The sequence below is a fragment of the Ovis aries genome, chromosome 3 (genome assembly GCF_016772045.2).
Source record: "Ovis aries strain OAR_USU_Benz2616 breed Rambouillet chromosome 3, ARS-UI_Ramb_v3.0, whole genome shotgun sequence".
Taxonomy (NCBI): domain Eukaryota; kingdom Metazoa; phylum Chordata; class Mammalia; order Artiodactyla; family Bovidae; genus Ovis; species Ovis aries.
This window is the reverse complement of record NC_056056.1, coordinates 99331194-99349489: the sequence shown is the minus strand read 5'-3', so window position 1 is coordinate 99349489 and position 18296 is coordinate 99331194. Positions and strand designations below refer to the sequence as shown.

Here is an 18296-nt window from a genome sequence, read left to right as displayed (position 1 = left end):
GAGTAAGAATGGTCCCTTCTGTTCCCAATTTTCCTAGTGTTATTAATCAAGAAACAGTATTGAATATCGCCAGTTGCTTTTTGGTTGCATTTTTGAGAAATCCTATGGTTTTTCTCTTTTATTAGATGAATGACTTTGATTGGATAAAAAGAATGAAAATCACTCTCTTTAAACTGTTTACCTGTCTGCCATGGGTTTCATTTCTCATTTTTGTTCGAAAGATATAATCACAGGCCAGTCTAAAAATACATCCTGAGTTCCATCTGCTGATTTTTTTAAAAAATGCCACAATGCGGGAGTTGAGAGTTCAAGTTGTGTTGGGGGCAAATGAGGACTGGACTCCGGAGATAGCATTTCAGATAGTTCTGAGAAACTGCTGTGAGGAAGTGAGGGGAGGAGCTACGATATTTAGGAGTTTTGCAACCAAGGAGGGGTAGTTGGGAACATCAAATGATTACTGTTAATTAAAGAAACCAGATGCTTCAGGTTAAGGAATTTAGCTCTTTTCTATGTGTGGGAAGATGCAAGAGTCTGGGCTCACTGAAATCATTCCTTTGATGTGCATCTCATCTGTCTGGGGGTCATATCCTGTGTGTGCACGTCCTGAAGTGCCTCAAGGTTCACCTTAGGGAGCGGCTACATACTGCTGACACCTGCTGCTGCTGCCAAGTCGCTTCCGTCCTGTCCGACTCTGTGCAACCCCATTGACGGCAGCCCACCAGGCTCCCCCATCCCTGGGATTCTCTAGGCAAGAACACTGGAGTGGGTTGCCATTTCTTTTTCCAATGCATGAAAGTGAAAAGTGAAAGTGAAGTCGCTCAGTCGTGTCTGACTTAGGGACCCCATGGACTGCAGCCCACCAGGCTCCTCCGAATGGCACTCATTTCCTTTCAGAGTGACCTTAGGGCTCACATTGGAGGGCTGAAATAGCGGATGTCTGTGACATCCTTATTTACTGATATGGCAGGAAATGTTCCATTTCTCACACCACACCATAAAAACTTAAACACACCTTCTCCTTTAGCCTCCTTTTCTTCTAACTCTTTTAAAAATTTCAATTTAACACCTCTGTGCTTCTCTTTTACTTCCCAAGAGGGAACGCCCATCCATCAGGCTTAGCAAAAAGCCTTAGGACCCAGCCAGGACCCCAGAGCTTGAAACACCAAGTCCTCCGCACCTTTGGTTAGCCTCGGGGAAGCCGGGCCCTCAGGGTTAGAACTGCTCTTCTACCTCCATGGGGTCGCCTGCCGGCCCAGCCCCTTCCCCTAAAGCGCAAATGCTCTCAGTCCAAAGACAGACTCCGGGGCTCTGATGCCAGCTGCCCGCTGCGCCCAGGGTGCGTAGGAGCTGCCCCGGCGCGCCCCCTCCTGGCCCCGGGGGCCGCTCGCCAGCTTCGGGGACCTAGGCGCGCCGCCCCTCGCCGCAGCCTCCTCGGCCCCCTCGGCTCCCGGCTCCAGCGAGCCGCTCCCCGGAACCCAAGGGCGGGGCGCCCAGCGACTGGAGCCTGTACCCCGAGCGCGGCGAGGAGCGCGCACTCCGCTCCCGGTGCGCCGCGGACCCGGACACCCAGGACCCAGAACGCGCAGAACCTGGAACACCCGGGACTCTAAGCGCCCCCATCCGAGAAGCATCCCCAAACTGGGAGAACCCCGGACCCGGAGGGCCCCCACGGAGAAGCCAGACTCGAAGAATCGTGACCAGAGCAAACCCGGACGGGGAGCGTCCCAGACCCAGGACACGTCCCCCGGCCGCGGAACAGGAGCAGCGAGCACCCCACTCGCAGCTGAGTTCTGCCAGACTCTCTCTGTCTTCATACTTTCCGTTCCTTTTTCTTTTTCTTTTTCTTTTCTTTTTCAGCCTTCTCTTTAATTGCACTTGCGGCTCCTTTCTTCTTTCACGGTGGGAGAAAGGCAGCAAGTATTGTTTCTCGCCTGCCTCCGCCATCTGAACGGTGTGGAGGAAGCCCCCGCCCTAGCCTCGGGACCCCTTCTGACGGTAAGAAAGACCTGTCTTAATCACCTTCACCTTCTTCCACTTTTCCTCTGCTGCCAAGGGGGCGGCCAGCCTCTGGGGCAGCGTTTCTGAAAGATCAGTTAAATATGACGATGTATGAAAGTGTTAGTCGCTCAGTCGTGTCTGACTGTTTGCGACCCTACTGTAGCCCCGCCAGGCTTTTCTGTCCGTGGAATTCTCCAGGCAAGAACAGATAGAACGGAGTCGCCTGTGTGTCTCCTGCATTGCAGGTGGATTCTTTACCGCTGAGCCACCAGAGAACCCCATTATATATGTTATGCATATAATTTTAAATATTAAGCACATGTGCATACTTGCATGAATAATTGGTGATTCACCATCAACTTTCCCTGATAGTATAATTTTAGAGTCTAAAACCGTCCCAATTTTTTTTTTCTAGGAAGGTGAGAATAGGGAAAGGAAGTGAGAGTTTTCATTTATCAAGCAGTTACTTGTGTCTGACACTGTGCAGAAAACGTTTAGATGCCTCGTTTTCGATTCAGCCTCCTACAGGCCAAATGAAGTATGCCTCCTATTCTTTTTTGGGGGCGGGGTGGGTGTAATTGCTTTACGAGGTTGTGTTGGTTTTGCTGTACAATAAAGTGAGTCGGCTGTACGTATACATATACCCCCTCCCTCCTGAGCCTCTCTGCCCCTTCCCCCTCTCGGTCATCACAGACCACTGAGCTGAGCTCCCTGTACTGTGCAGCAGGCTCCCACTAGTTACCTATTTAATACATGATAGTGTGTATATGTCAACCCTAATCTCAATTCGTCCCATCCTCCCTTCCCTCCCTCTGTGTCCACATGCCAGTTCTCTGTGTCTTTGTCTGTAGTCCTGCCTCGGAAACAGGTTCATCAGAACCGTTTTTCAAGATTCCACATATATACGTTAATATATGATACTTGCTTTTCTCTTCCTGACTTACTTCATTCTATATGACAGACTCTAGGCCCATCCACGTCTTGATAAATGACCCTATTGCATTCCTTTTAGTGGCTGAGTACTATTCCATGTAACCCACTCCAGTACTCTTGCTTGGAAAATCCCATGGACGGAGGAGGCTGGTAGGCTACAGCCCATGGGGTTGCAAGTAGTCGGACACGACCAAGTGACTCCACTTTGCTTCAGTATTCTGTGTAGCACCACATCTTTATCCATTCATCCGTCACTGGACGGGTTTAGGTTGTTTCCACATCCTGGCTATTGTCAACAGTGGTGAAGCATGCTTCTTAAAAGGAGGGGGCCCTAGGTTCGGTAGTTTACCCAAGGGCATCCAGCTACTAAGTAACAGATTCCCAGATTCACTCCTACATTTTCCTAATTTCAAAACCTTTGCCTTGATCTGAGGTGCCTCCCAGGGTTTTAGAGCCCCAGCGGCTGTACAGTTCAGTTCAGTCACTCAGTTGTGTCTGACTCTTTGCGACCCCATGAATTGCAGCATGCCAGGCCTCCCTGTCCATCACCAACTCCCGGAGTTCACTCAGACTCACGTCCATTGAGTCAGTGATGCCATCCAGCCATCTCATCCTCTGTCGTCCCCTTTTCCTCCTGCCCCCAATCCCTCCCAGCATCAAAGTCTTTTCCAATCAGTCAGCTCTTCGCATGAGGTGGCCAAAGTACTGGAGTTTCAGCTTTAGCATCATTCCTTCCAAAGAAATCCCAGGGTTGATCTCCTTCAGAATGGACTGGTTGGATCTCCTTGCAGTCCAAGGGACTCTCAAGAGTCTTCTCCAACACCACAGTTCAAAAGCATCAATTCTTCGGTGCTCAGCCTTCTTCACAGTCCAACTCTCACATCCATACATGACCACTGGAAAAACCATAGCCTTGACTAGACAGACCTTAGTCGGCAAAGTAATATCTCTGCTTTTGAATATGCTATCTAGGTTGGTCATAACTTTTCTTCCAAGGAATAAGTGTCTATATAGCAGTTGGCAAATAGATGCCTGGGCTGTTCTTCAGATGCAGGTACCTGGGCTCAGTGTATTATTGATACATCACACCCATTTGGTGCTGCTGTCCTGGGATCTGGAACCCGATTTTCCAATGCCTTGGATGGGCTGGAAGGGAGCACTGGTTTGATCCCTGGCCAGGGAACTATTGATAAGATCCCATGTGCCACATAGCTCAACCCAAAAAAAAAAAAAAATTACAAAGCAAAAGAATGATAGATTTGAATGCATACATATAAAATTGTCCATACGTTAAGACATCAAAACAGGGATTGAAAGGGAAAGCTATGCAACAAATTGAAAATTTGCAACAAATTTCTTAAAAATTTAAGAACTGGATAAAAGAAGCATGAAGACATGGATATAAAATAGCTGAAAATACATGATTGGTATTTTGCCTCATTTATATCAATAGAAATGCAGGATAATAAGTCATGAGATACTATTTTACCAATTTAAATTTCCAATCAGATTTAAAGAAGGGGAGAACTCAATGCTAATGTGGGTATAGTAGAGGAATATTGTTTTGTGCTGATGTGTTAGCCTCTCAGTCATGTCTGACTCATTTGTGACCCCGTGGACTGTAGCCCACCAGGCTCATCTGTTTTTCCAGGCAAGAATACTGGAGTGGGTTGCCATTCCCTTCTCCAAGGGATCTTTCTGACCAAGGGTCTCCTGCATTGCAGGCAGATTCTTTACCACCTGAGCCACCAGGGAGGCTCAGGTCTTGTGCTGGTGAGGGGTATGAATTACTACATTTCTGGGTACAGTTGGTGGTATGCATTTATCATGTTTAGAATATAGTCTTTGACTCATAGCTGTATTGCCATATAGTAGCACCAAGGAAAAAATAAGAAATATAGAAAAATATTTGATTGGCCAAGAAGTTCCTTCTGGTTTTTCCATACACTGTTACAGGAAACCCTGAATGAACTTTTTGGCCAACCTGTAATAATAGCTCAGTGGTATTTATCACTCACCAGACACTTTGCAGCGGTAGCTCGTGGAACCTTCACAACATTTCTGGGAGGTAGTATTGTTATTCCCTTTCATGGATAAAGTGATTGAGGAACAGAGATGGTAAGCGACCAGCCCAGTGTTATTCAGCTGCTAAAGGGTAGAAAGAGTTATCTATTTTATACATGGTATCAGTAGTGTATATGGGTCAATCCCAATCTCCTCATTCATCCCACACACTGCTTTTTCCCGTTGGTATCCATATGTTTGTTCTCCACGTCTGTCTCTTTCTGCTTTGTAAATAAGATCATCCGTACCAGTTTTTTTCAGGATCCACGTATATGGATTCATCTTTGACATTTGTTTTCCTCTTACTGACTTACTTTGCTCTGTATGACTGTCTGTATAAAAATAGATAACTAATGAGAACATACTGTAGACCACAGGGAACTCTACTCAGTGCCCTGTCAGGACCTAAATGGGAAGGAAATTTAAAAAAACAAACCGGGGATATGTGTTTGCGTAGAGCTGATTCCCTCTGCTGTGCGGTGGGAACTGACGCACTGTGAAGCAACTGGGTGTCGGCTGTCGCTTCCGTCAGGCCCCACTCCTTGTGACCCTATGGACCACAGCCTCCCAGGCTCTTCAGTCCACGGAATTTTCCGGGCTAGAATACCAGAGTGGGCTGCCGTTTCTTACTCCAGGGGAAGCAACTATACTCCAATAAAACTTAGTTGTTTAAAATGTACAGTTTGTGGCTGTACCCCCAAAACTGACCTATGCTGCCATACACAAGAAGATGGCCACAGAGTCATTTTATAGTAAAACATATCTTGTGAATTATAAAATATCCATAAAAGGAATATCACATGGTAGTTAAATTCATAACAAAGAGTCTTTTTTGACACAGGAAAAGGATATTTCATTAAGTAGTAACTGCAGGATGTGAGATGATTTTAAATCTTAATTATTTGAAAATATACAGAAAGAAGTATGAACCAATGCTAAAGTATGGTGCACATTGAAATTATTTTCTTCTTTTCAATCTTTATTTTATAAGTGTTTCATAATTGGAATACATTACTTTAGAAATCAGAAAATTTTTTTCAAAGAAAGAAATAAAAAGAAAAATTTTTAAATTATGAAAAGGCAAAAAAAAAAATTGGTATCAACATCAAACATAACACTAAAAATACCCACCAAACTCCCTCCATGTAAGAAATGTAATACTTATATCCTCCTAAATATATCTTATTGATAAGTAGCAGGGTGTCTATGACATTTATCAGAATAGCTTTTCTTCTGGAAATGACTTTCATAATTTAATATCTTAATGTTTTAAATCCATAATAAGCACATTAAAATTTTTATATATACATATACAGAGAGCAGTGCAAATACCGGCTAATCTGTATACTGGGTTCTTCACATGTTGCATATTGAAACTCAGAGTTAAATCATCAGAATGCTAAATAATCTCATAATAACTTCATCTCTTAGCAGACCTTGAAAATTTTTAAAATAAAACAAACCAAAAAAAACCCCAGCAGTGTCCTTTACAAGACTGTGTTGACCTCAACCAGAGGAAATGAAGCTTTTCATTCTACCTGAGATAAGAGGATAGTGTTAATAATAAAATTGCGTCTGTGTGTGGTCGATGGATTGATTTCAAACCATAGGTGTATTCTAATTTGGTTATGATCAGTTGGTACTTTCCACTCATACTATATTCCTTTGTCTTTACATGATTGAGTATTCTCTCTCAGAAATTACATCAAAGCCTTGATGATGTTATTCCTAAGACTTAATGTGAATTGTTTGGCAGGTTAGCCATTAAACTTCATTGAGAATTCAGGCATTAACAATATTCTAAGAGCTTCTTGATGAAAGTGAAAGAGGAGAGTGAAAAAGTTGGCTTAAAACTCAACATTCAGAAAACGAAGATCATGGCATCTGGTCCCATCACTTCATGGGAAATAGATGGGGAAACAGTGACAGACTTTATTTTGGGGGGCTCCAAAATCACTGCAGATGGTGACTGTAGCCACGAAATTAAAAGATGCTTACTCCTTAGAAGAAAAGTTGTGACCAACCAAGACGGCATATTAAAAAGCAGAGATATTACTTTGCCAACAAAGGTCTGTCTAGTCAAGGCTCTGGTTTTTCCAGTAGTCATGTATGGATGTGAGAGTTGGACTACAAAGAAAGCTGAGTGCAGAAGAATTGATGCTTTTGAACTGTGGTGTTGGAGAAGACTCTTGAGAGTCCCTTGGACAGCTAGGAGATCCAACCAGTCTATCCTAAAGGAAGTCAGTCCTGAATATTCATTGGAAGGACAGATGCTGAAGCTGAAACTCCAATACTTTGGCCACCTGATGTGAAGAACTGACTCATTGGAAAAGACCCTGATGCTGGGAAAGATTGAAGGTGGAAGGAGAAGAGGATGAGATGGTTGGATGGCATCACCGACTCGATGGACATGGGTTTGGGTCGACATGACTCCGGGAGCTGGTGATGGACAGGGAGGCCTGGCGTGCTGCGATTCATGGGGTCGCAAAGAGCCGGACACGACTGAGCGACTGAAATGAACTGAACTGAACTGAGTGGCGATTAGTGAAAGAATTATTTGGGGTACAGAGACTACCACACCTTTAGGAATCCTTCATAAAGACTTGCTCATTTAATCGCTCAGTGCTTTTTGGAGATAGGCCTTCTTATCGACACTATTTTGGTAATGAGCAAATAAGCCTTGTGACTTCTGAGTAACTTGCTCAAGGTTGCACAGCCTGTGAAGACTCAGCAGGAATGCCAGCCCAGTTTTGTATGTCCCCAACTCCAAACTCTTTCCACCGTGTTTCGCTTCCTTTACAGGTGTGCAATATATAAGGAGCATGGGTTTTGTTTATGAGATATTCAGTCTTGACCTATGAACCCCAGTGCACCTATTTTTGTATTCTCTCTCAATTTGTATTATAATCAGTCAAACAAAAGATGGGTTGGATTAGCATCAAAATTCAACACAGATTGGAGTTCATTGAGTCCATTTTGCTTAGGCATCTGGATTGTATAAAACTTTGAAGTTTGGCAGTTTTTCTATGGTTATGTGAGTATAGACACACCTCTTCCTTTTTAACAAGTATGCTTACTGTGTGGGAGCCATTGACTTTAGTGATACAGTGATGAGCAAGATAAACGGAGCTCCTAATTTGTGAAAAACTTAGTTCTGAAAAGAAAATATTTAAGAATTCAACCCATATGAAGTTTGTGATGAATATTTTGGTATAGTGGGAGGGAAAAAAAGAGAAGCTTCAATGGACATACACACACACTCCCACACATGCAAACTTCTCATTCACAGGATAGTGGATTTTCTGGAAATACTGTTGTACTCACCTTTGACCTTTGAGGTCAGATTTAGTGGACCAGACCTAAAATACAGCAGGCCGTCTTAGAAATTTGCATTTTTAGGTATTCCTCCTGAATTGCCTTGAAATTTTTATTAATTCTACATAGCTGAAAGTTCTAAGGAACACTGGTGACTGTATGAAGGGATGTGAACATTTTCTGAGCTAAATTTTTAGCCTGTATGCCAGAAGACTTTGAAAACCTCCTTCGTGAAACAGGTATGCTTTTGTTTGAAAGTCTTGGCTGAATCTGTTTTATTCTGTTTTCCAGAGAAGCCGTTTGAAGCAGAATCCTAAACATGCATTGTAGAGAAATACTCCTGACAGTTTGGGTACTTATGTTTATAAGCACCTCAGGTTAGTAATTATAATCAATCACAAGCTTGCTTCATTGGTGTTCTAGAGGGAATATCAACGTTTTACTTATTTATGTGGAGGTGGTTACTAAAGATGTTGAACTTATTAAAAATTGTGATTTAAAATTTTACTTTAGAAAATTACCAACCCTTTGATATCCCTGGCATAGAAAATGAGAGATTCATAGGAATGGAATCAAGTAAAAACTCACGTGAGGTTACTGATAAAGGAAAGATTCAACCCTGGGAGTTTATATAGAGAGCAGGAAGCGAAAACTTTTATTCTGAAATACGTTTGTCTGAGATTAAAATTGGCTTCATGTTATTTGAAACCAAAGAGATGACAACCATCCTTGTCACTGATTTTTACAAAGTTTTTCACATGTGATTTCCATCTCAAAGGGAGGTTATATCATGGCTCCCTGGGGTTTCCCTGGTAGCTCAACAGTAAAGAATCTGCCTGCCAAGCAGAAGACCTGGGTTTAATCCCTGGGTGGGGAAGATCCCCTGGAGGAGGGAATGGCTGCCCACTCCAGAATTCTTGCCTGGGAAATCCCATGGACACTGGAGTCTGACGGGCCACATTTCATAGGGTCACAAAGAGGCAGACACGGCTGAAGCTACTTAGCAAGCACGCATATGTAGGTTATATCTCTTAAACTGGAAAATATATCAAGCTTTTACTGACTTACCATCCTTTGAGGTGTCAGTTAAAACTAACACCCTCATTTACACGGTATCACACCTTCTAAGCTGAGGTCCTGAGCTGTAAGGTAAAGATTTCGCAACAACCACCAGAAGCAAGATTGGTGTTCATTAAGTGCTGTGCTTGGAGGTTGTTTTGACAGCCAAGTTTTCAAAGAATGCTTCTGCCATTGGAGCCACTTCCTGTCTACCTCGTGGTTCACAACACTGAATTAAAACCAGACAGTCGCTTTGAAAAATAAACCCTGGCTATAGAGATAGCACATACTTTGTGTCCCCCCCAGAGAACTGCTTGGTTCAACGTACGGGTTCTCATGTTCAAAATGCAGTCAAAGGGAGCTTCCAGAAGACAGGATAGGGAAAAAGTCCATTCCTGCCTACTTTGAACTATTGGAAGTGAGGAAGGAGGGGAGAGGTGACTCAGGATGACCCAAAGGATCCGATAAATCCCTAAAGCCGAAGTGTCTGGATTAGTTGAGAAAGAGGGAAGGAGAGAGAGAGCTCAGAAAGGAGAAGTGACCCAGATTTGAGTAAGTCAATATGAATTAATCATCAATATGAATTATATGAGTCAATTATTGATTATCCACATGATAACCTAGAGAAGTAATGGATTTACACACACATAAGCATACTTTTAACCATCCTCTCCCTTGCCTGGGGACTGGTTAGGTAGACAGGTTGAAAACAGGACCCATGAGACTTCTGATGATTTAGGTGGGAAACTCTGAGGTTTCTAGGTTTCTTTTTTTTTTCCCCATGGTGATGCCTCAACTGGGATGTTTCAGGGTAAGTGTGGCAACACTGTGACCTTGGTGACTGTCATGAGTAACATTTTCTCTCTCAAGAGACAACGTGCATTTATTTGTCTTCCAGCTGCTGTAGGTTAAGTTCCAGTATCTTCCTGTTTGGGAGATGCTGTTGGAAATTTTGTCTTCATTTACCTTCTGCAAGTGCCTTACTGTTAGAGAGATTGACCTCCTGTTTCTTAACGCTGGAAAGGTTGACCCTAAAATAAGAACCCACAGAAATGAGATAGCAAGTTTTCCCAGGATGTTCTTACCAATCCAGCTTCTTCATCTGAAGAAAACTTACATTTGTCATTCTGTTCTGTTTTTTCCTTTCGCTTTGCTGATCTTTAGAAGAAACTTGTACCTCACGTCTTCACATTACTGCAGTCGAAGGGGAACCTTTCTATCTGAAATATTGCTCATCCTCACCCAAGCATGAGAAAAAAACAACCACCATAAAATGGTACAAAAATGAATCGCATGGGCCTGTTGACCTGAGCTTGCGCAGTTCACCCAGAATTCTTTTGCGTGATTATGTTTTGGAGTTTTGGCCAGTGGAGTTGCATGACAGTGGGTCTTACTTCTTCCAAATGGGGTGAGTATACCTTCTCTTTGTGGTGGTATATTTCACAGAACTCTTGGACTCGGTGTGGCAAGTCAAATAAACAATAACTGGAGAAGTCTGATTATCCATATGTTTTCTTCTTCCTGTTCTTCCTACAACTTGAAGTAATACGTCATTGTTGAAAAACTGAATTAAATACCGCCCTATGTTTATTTTCTTAGTGATGTTAACAAAAGGGGATTGCTTCACTGTGACTTTCTTTTAGGTGACCCTTGCCAAAGATAAGTGAGGCTTCAATGAAATTCATTTTTTAATGCAGCTGCTCCTGTTGCCCAAAGTCACCGGTCAAAAGAATCAAGTGGTGCAGTCGTCATGATGTTTCTAAGCATGACGGGAAGCAGAGCAGATTCCAGGGTGATGACCTCAGATGGGGGAGATGGGCTGGAATTGGTGTAGATACTCTCTAGTCCTGGTGGCCATAATTCTTTGGTTGGCTCGGTGGTAAAGGAAACGTCTGCCAGTGCGGGAGACACGGATTTGATCCCTGGGTTGGGAAGATCCCCTGGAGAAGGGTATGGCAAGCCACTCTAGTATTCTTGCCTGGGAAACACCGTGGACAGAAGAGCCTGGTGGGCTACAGTCCCTGGGGTTGCACAGAGTCAGACGTGACTGAGCGACGAACACACACCCCCCAGTCCAGTGTTCAGGAGTTGACTGAGAGCCACATGGCAGTGCTGGTGAGAGATGTGTGTGTCAGAAGATCACAAACCTCCCTCCCAGGGCAGTGAGAGTGGAGCCTCCAATGGACTTTGCACAGCCTTCTCCGGACTAAGCCTGGATAGAGTCTTCCAGGATACCTGTAGTCAAGAATCCTGAATTCTATGAAATGACGGCCGCTCACTGAACGTGTCAGTGCTTATTACTGAGCTTAGTTCTCTTTATACTTTATTTGGTGAGATGGGGAAGGAGTAACTGGGACAAGAAGTATTCTAAGTGATGAACCGTTAGTGAGAACACGGATGATATAGTGTTAATCTGGTACCTCTGTGATGTTGTGTATGTACTTATGTGTACATGACATATGTGTGGTTTTCTTTTAAATTAGTTTATTTTTGTTTTTGGTTGCCCTGGGTCCTCACTTCCTGTAGTTGCAGTGAGTGAGGGCTATTCTCTAGTTGCAGTGATCAGGCTTCTCGTTGCACTGGCTTCTCTTATCGCAGAGAACGGGCTCCAGGGCACGAGGGCTTCAGCAGTTGTGGCACATGGGGCTTAGGTGCCCCATGGCATGTGGAATCTTCCCAGACTAGGGGTTGAACCCATGTCCCCTGCATTGCAATGCGAATTTGTAACTACCTGGCCATCAGGGAAGCTCCATGTGTGGATTTTTGTAGAGATTTGAGACTGACCTGTAGAAATCAGCTCAGGGCCAGGTGCATGGTGATGGACCGCTGCTGCACACAGTAGATTCCTTCACGAGCACCTCTGGAGTGAGTCCCGATTTATCATCAGAGCCCTTGAGAGCAGAGTGAGACATCGCAGTGAAACCTTACTTGCACTCCTGTGGTTTTGCACAGAGTGAGGTCATTGGGGTTTGTTTTTACATATAGGAACTCCCAGGAGTCAGAAAGAAATTCAGAATCTCTTATTAACCTGTGAATGTTATGTGACCTTTTAACAGGGGTGATTCCAGAAGTGGGTTACAGCTGGGCCTTTCCACTCTAAGGCAGACTATATAACTCACAGTTGGAGTGGAAGAACAGGACTTGGGCATCCATGAATGAGTCTCTTTTTACAAAAATAAGGGAACATTTTTTCACTGGATTGGTTACTGAAAAGTGGTATTTGAAAAATCTCTGTCCTAATGATAAAATATCTCTAAACCTTTATTTTCTAGAAATGATACTCATGACTGGAAATTAAATGTCATCCCAAGAACAAAACACAGCTGTTTTACTGAGAAACGGGTAACGAGTAAAGTTGTGGAAGTTAAGAAATCTTTGCAGATAGCCTGTGAACACAATTACTATCAACAACTGGTCAATAGAACGGTATTGTATAAGGTAGTGCATTTAAAATATTTTAACTGAAGACAATCGAAAAGAACAAAATTCCAAAAGGAGGGTCTGATGGCCGTGCAGCATTCCGGTCTCATAACATGTAACATACAAGCTCTGGGTCTGCACAGCTCAGCTGACTTGTCGGAGACCCTACTTCCGCGTAGGATGCTCCGGGTTAGGCGTTCAGTACCCGCGTTGAAGCTGCACTGGTGGTCAGATTCTTAACCACTGGATCACCAATGAAGCCCTCTTTATGCCTTTCTAATCAGTCTACTGTCTTCTGGGGAGGGACTTCAGCGGGGCTGGCTGGTGTGCTAGGAACACGATTCTCAGAGTAATTCTGCTCCCCACTCCACTACCAGCCCCTAGGTTGGGTAGTCCTGAATACATGGAACTAGGCTAAAAGCATTAAGAAATAGTTGTGTGGAAAGTTTTGACCCAAACGGGGATATTTTTGTGGTAGTGGTTTTTTTCCCTCTCTCTCTCCCCTTCCTCCACTTCCTCCCTCTCTTTGTGTAAATAAGAGAGAGATTAAAAGGAAATGATGAAAGCATTTACAATATCCCCATACTCTATTTCCCAGAGAATATTAATAATGCTAATGATAATACCAGAAATAGGATTGTATTTCTTTTTTTCTTTTTTTATTGTTCACATATACCGTTTATTCATCTTATCCTTGTTAACAATATACATACATAACCATATAATACAACAGTCATGAGCAGGAAATTAGCACTGATACAATATGCTTTTGACCTGTGGTGTTGGAGAAGACTCTTGAGAGTCCCTTGGACTGCAAGGATATCCAACCAGTCCATCCTAAAGGAGATCAGTCCTGGGTGTTTATTGGAAGGACTGATGTTGAAGCTGAAACTCCAATACTTTGGCCACCTGATGCGAAGAGCTGGCTCATTTGAAAAGACCCTGATGCTGGGAAAGATTGAGGGCAGGAGGAGAAGGGGACAACAGAGGATGAGATGGTTGGATGGCATCACCGACTCAATGGACGTGGGTTTGGGTGGACTCCGGGAGTTGGTGATGGATAGGGAGGCCTGGCGTGCTGCGGTTCATGGGGTTGCAAAGAGTTGGACATGACTGAGTGACTGAACTGAACTGAACAATATTATTAACTAAACTACAGACCTCATTCTAATTCCACTAGTTTATCTTTTTGTTTCAGGGTCCAATTCACTAATGGGAGTATATTTCATTGTTTCAGTAGAGGCAGTACCAAATCACTGAGACATTTGTTCAGAAATTGCTAGTTTTCATTCTCTTTCCCTCTGTCTCTAAAAATCTTTAACGTAACATTTTAAATTCTTGTCATAGGATACCATTTTTACTCAAGGTATTTTAACTTGCTTTTTCTAAAACAGAACTGTGAAAAGATCGAGAACAATAAAAACCCATTTTTAAAGAATGCAGAGTATAAAGATCAGGGATACTATACCTGTGTGTTTTTCCTACGTCATAATGGAAAACTATTCAACGTCACCAAAACCTTCAATATTACAATAGTTGGAGGTAAGATAAATTTTAGAATCAGGAAGAAACAAATATGTCTTAGTAAAATTGACTGTTTTCTTTCTTCTAAAGTCATACAGGAAGGCAAAGGCAACTTAGTTGGACTTGTGACCACATCACTAGTTCACATATAAGGGTCAAAATCATTTTGGCCTCATCTTCCACTCTGAATAATTTTGCAGTGATGGAGTGAGGGTGGGTAATGAAAGCTGATATAAGTGAACCTTGGATGTTCTTCCATTTGGTATTTCAGTACATGGTGGAATCTTTTCTTAAGCATCTGCTTTCACTCAATATTGCTTATTGAACATCTCTATTCAATAAACTGAGTATTGGGAGGTAAGAAAAGCAGGGAAATATGAAATTAAGTGAATAATGTACTGTTTTCAGGAATTTAATTATATATAGTCAGGAGAAGTTAAAGCCAAATCTGAACTCTGGACCCTGACACTAAATTAAATCTTGGAGACAGAATTTTAGGTGAAGTAGAAAGAAATAGCTTTATTGCTTTGCCAGATAAAGGGGGCCACAGTGGGCTAATGCCCTCAAGATTGTATTTCAAAGGAGGCGTGGTCAGCTTGAGGACATTCTTCTGATTGGTTGGTGGTGAAGTAAGCGAGCATCAGCATGATCAGCCCAGTAGTAACCAGTCTGGGCTCTACATTCTTGTGGGCAGCATACCATTCGTTGTCAACTTAAAAAATATTCACAACCTTAAAGTTGAGAGTTATGAAGCCCAGAAGGCAGCGTCTCAAGTGACCCTGAGAGAACTGCTCCAAGGAGGTGAATGGGGAGCCAGGTTAGAAGTTTTGCAACAAAGGGCAGGTAATCTGAACCTCAAGAATATTGTTAATTAAAGAAAACTAGATATCACAAGTTAAGGAATTTAGTGCTTTTCTGTGTATGGGAAGATACAAGAATCTGGGCTCCCTGAAGCCATTCCTCTGCTCTGCACCTTTGCTTCCATGATGGTTCAGCTGGTAAAGAATCTGCAATGCAGGAGACCTGGGTTTGATCCCTGGCTTGGGAAGATCCCCTGGAGAAGGGAAAGGCTACCCACTCCAGTATTCTGGCCTGGAGAATTCCATGGACTGTATTGTCCATGGGGTCGCAAAGAGTGGGACACGACTGAGCAACTTTCACTTCACTTCACTTCAGCTATCTGGGGCCAGTATCCTGGGTTTTCACATCTGGAGTTTCCTAAGGGCTCACCCTGGGCAGTGGCTGTAGCCTGGCCACTGCGAGATGGCAGGTATGCTACTTCCCGAGTTCCCTCAGGGCTCAGAGGCTCACATTAGTGCTGTGCTCATTTTCTTAGTTGTGTCTGACTCTGTGCAACCCCATGGACTGTAGCCTGCCAAGCTCTTCAGTCCATGGGATCTCCCAGGCAAGAATACGGGAATGGGTTGCCGTTTCCTAATTCAGGGGTTCTTCTCAACCCAGGGATTGAACCTGGAATGGGTTGCCATTTCTTCCTCCAGGAAATCTTCTTGACCCAGGGATTGAATCTGTGTCTTCTGTGACTCCTGCATTAGTAGGTGGATTCTTTATCACTAACACCATCTGGAAAGCCCTAGCTCACATTGGAGGGCTGCAATCTTTGATGAGGATAAGATGGTTGGATAGCATGACAGACTCAATGGTCATGAGTTTGAGCAAACTCCAGGAGATAATGAAGGACAGGGAAGCCTGACACACTGCAATCCATGGGGTTGCAAAGAGTTCGACGTGCCTGAGCAGCGGAACAACAGCAGCAGTCTCTGATGACTGTGACATCCTTTGTTAATTGGTGTGGCAGAAAGTATTCCATTTATGACTGCTAACTTCTCCCACCTGGTAGGGGTTTCAGTATTTGCAAAACAGCTCAAAGATACTGTTCTGTGTATCCCTTGAGGGGGAGCCAGGACGCTGCCCCAAGGCTGCACTATTCTTTCTTGACTGTTCCTCCCTTGTCACCACATCCTGGAAACTCAAGGTCCTGGAGGCTGAATGAAGCCAATTTCCTTTATTCAATAAACGGGGGACACAGAAAGTCTTTTGTGCCCAGGAGCCCCTCTGGATCCTGCTCTGTATCAAGATAATAAGCCACATAGAAGAACCATGGAATATGAAATTGAAGTCATCTGTGAGTTTCTAAGGGTTCAGGAAGAGTCCAGAGGTAGAAGAGATGCTGGAGGCTGTTTGAGCTGGTTCCTAGAGGCAGAGCATGAAGGACAGATAGGAGGACACGCTAGGGACAGTCCACTCAGGCGAGAGCATGTACGGAGCACAAGTGTGGAAGAAGCTTTACATTTGGGGATGACGGCTTTTATTCTGGTTTACCATGAACCCAGACCCTATGTAATGGAAACACTGAGGCCTGGACTTGTAGGGTATTGGAGACCTTGCTTGCTTGTTTGGAAAGTCTCTTCAGTCATGTCTGACTCTTTGTGATCACATGGACTGGAGCCCACCAGGCTCCTCTGTCCATGGGGACTCTCCAGGCAAGAATACTGGAGTGGGTAGCCATTTCCTTCTCCAAGGCATCTTCCCAACCCAGGGATCTAACCCAGGTCTCCTGCATTGCAGGCAGATTCTTTACCATCTAAGCCTCCAGAGCTGGAGACCTTAGAAGTAATTATTTAATTAAATCCCACCCAGTGAAGATATCCTTCATATGGCTCAGCCAATAATAGATCATTCAGTCTCTTCTTGGGAACTGCCTTGGAAATGACCAAATCACTCAGCAGCTGGGTCCAAATTTTAAAGCTTGATTTTCAACAAGTCTTTTTTTTTTTTTTTCCCATTGAGTCCACTTATGCCTTCACAATGAACTGTGGAAAATTCTTAAAGAGATTGGAATACCAGATCACCTGACCTGCCTCCTGAGAAAACTGTATGTAGGTCAAGAAACAACAGTTAGAACTGGACATGGAACAACACACTTGTTCCAAATCGGGAAAAGAGTACGTCAAGGTTGTATATTGTCGCCCTGCTTATTATATAACTTATATATCATGAGAAATGCTGGGCTAGATGAAACACAAGCTGGAATCAAGAATGCTGGGAGAAATGTCAGTAACCTCAGATATGCAGATGACACCACACTCATGGCAGAAAGCAAAGAAGAACTAAAGAGCCTCTTGATGAAACTGAAAGAGGAGAGTAAAGAAGTTGGCTTAAAACTCAACATTCAGACAACCAAGCATATGGCATCTGGTCATATCACTTCATGGCAAATAGATGGGGAAACAATGGAAACAGTGAGAGACTTTATTTTCTTGGGCTCCCAAATCACTGCAGTTGGTGACTGCAGTCATGAAATTAAAAGACACTTACTCCTTGAAATGGAGAAGGCACTGGCAGCCCACTCCAGTGTTCTTGCCTGGAGAATCCCAGGGACAGGGGAGCTTGGTGGGCTGCCATCTATGGGGTCGCGCAGAGTAAAACATGACTAAAGTGACTTAGCAGCAGCAGCAGCAGCAGCAGCAGCAGTACTTGAAAGGAAAGTTATGACCAGCCTAGTCAGCATATTAAAAAGCAGACATTACTTATCCAGAAAGGTCCATCTAGTCAAAGCTATGGTTTTTCCAGTAGTCACATATGGATGTGAGAGTTGGACTATAAAGAAAGCTGAGCACTGAAGAATTGATGGTTTTGAACTGCGGTATTGGATAAGACGCTTGAGAGTCCTTTGGACAGCTAGGAGATCCAAGAAGTTCATCCTAAAGGAAATCAGTCCTGAGTGTTCATTGGAAGGACAGATGCTGAAGCTGAAACTCCAATACTTTGGCCACCTAATGTGAAGAACTGACTCACTTGAAAAGACCCTGATGCTGGGAAAGATTGAAGGCGGGAGGAGAAGGGGACGACAGAGGATGAGATGGCTGGATGGCATCACCAGCTCAATGGACATGAGTTTGAGTAAATTCCAGGAGTTGGTGATGGACAGGGAGGCTGGGCGTGCTGCAGTCTATGGGGTCACA

General features: G+C 43.6%; 1 protein-coding gene across 2 annotated transcripts in view; it reads left to right on the top strand.

Annotated features, from left to right (window-relative positions):
* The first annotated feature begins 1533 nt into the window (after positions 1-1533).
* Positions 1534-18296, top strand: part of IL18R1 (interleukin 18 receptor 1) — a 36708-nt gene continuing 19945 nt past the window's right edge. The window contains exons 1-5 of one of the 2 annotated variants that reach the window (XM_012173705.4): positions 1534-1995; positions 8602-8687; positions 10534-10777; positions 12642-12807; positions 14184-14331. In XM_012173705.4, the coding sequence (XP_012029095.2) occupies positions 8630-8687; positions 10534-10777; positions 12642-12807; positions 14184-14331 (616 nt within the window). In that variant the 5' untranslated portion in view covers positions 1534-1995; positions 8602-8629. Of the gene's footprint in view, positions 1996-8601; positions 8688-10533; positions 10778-12641; positions 12808-14183; positions 14332-18296 lie in introns of those variants that run through there. The other variant, XM_042246361.2, reaches the window with a different exon arrangement.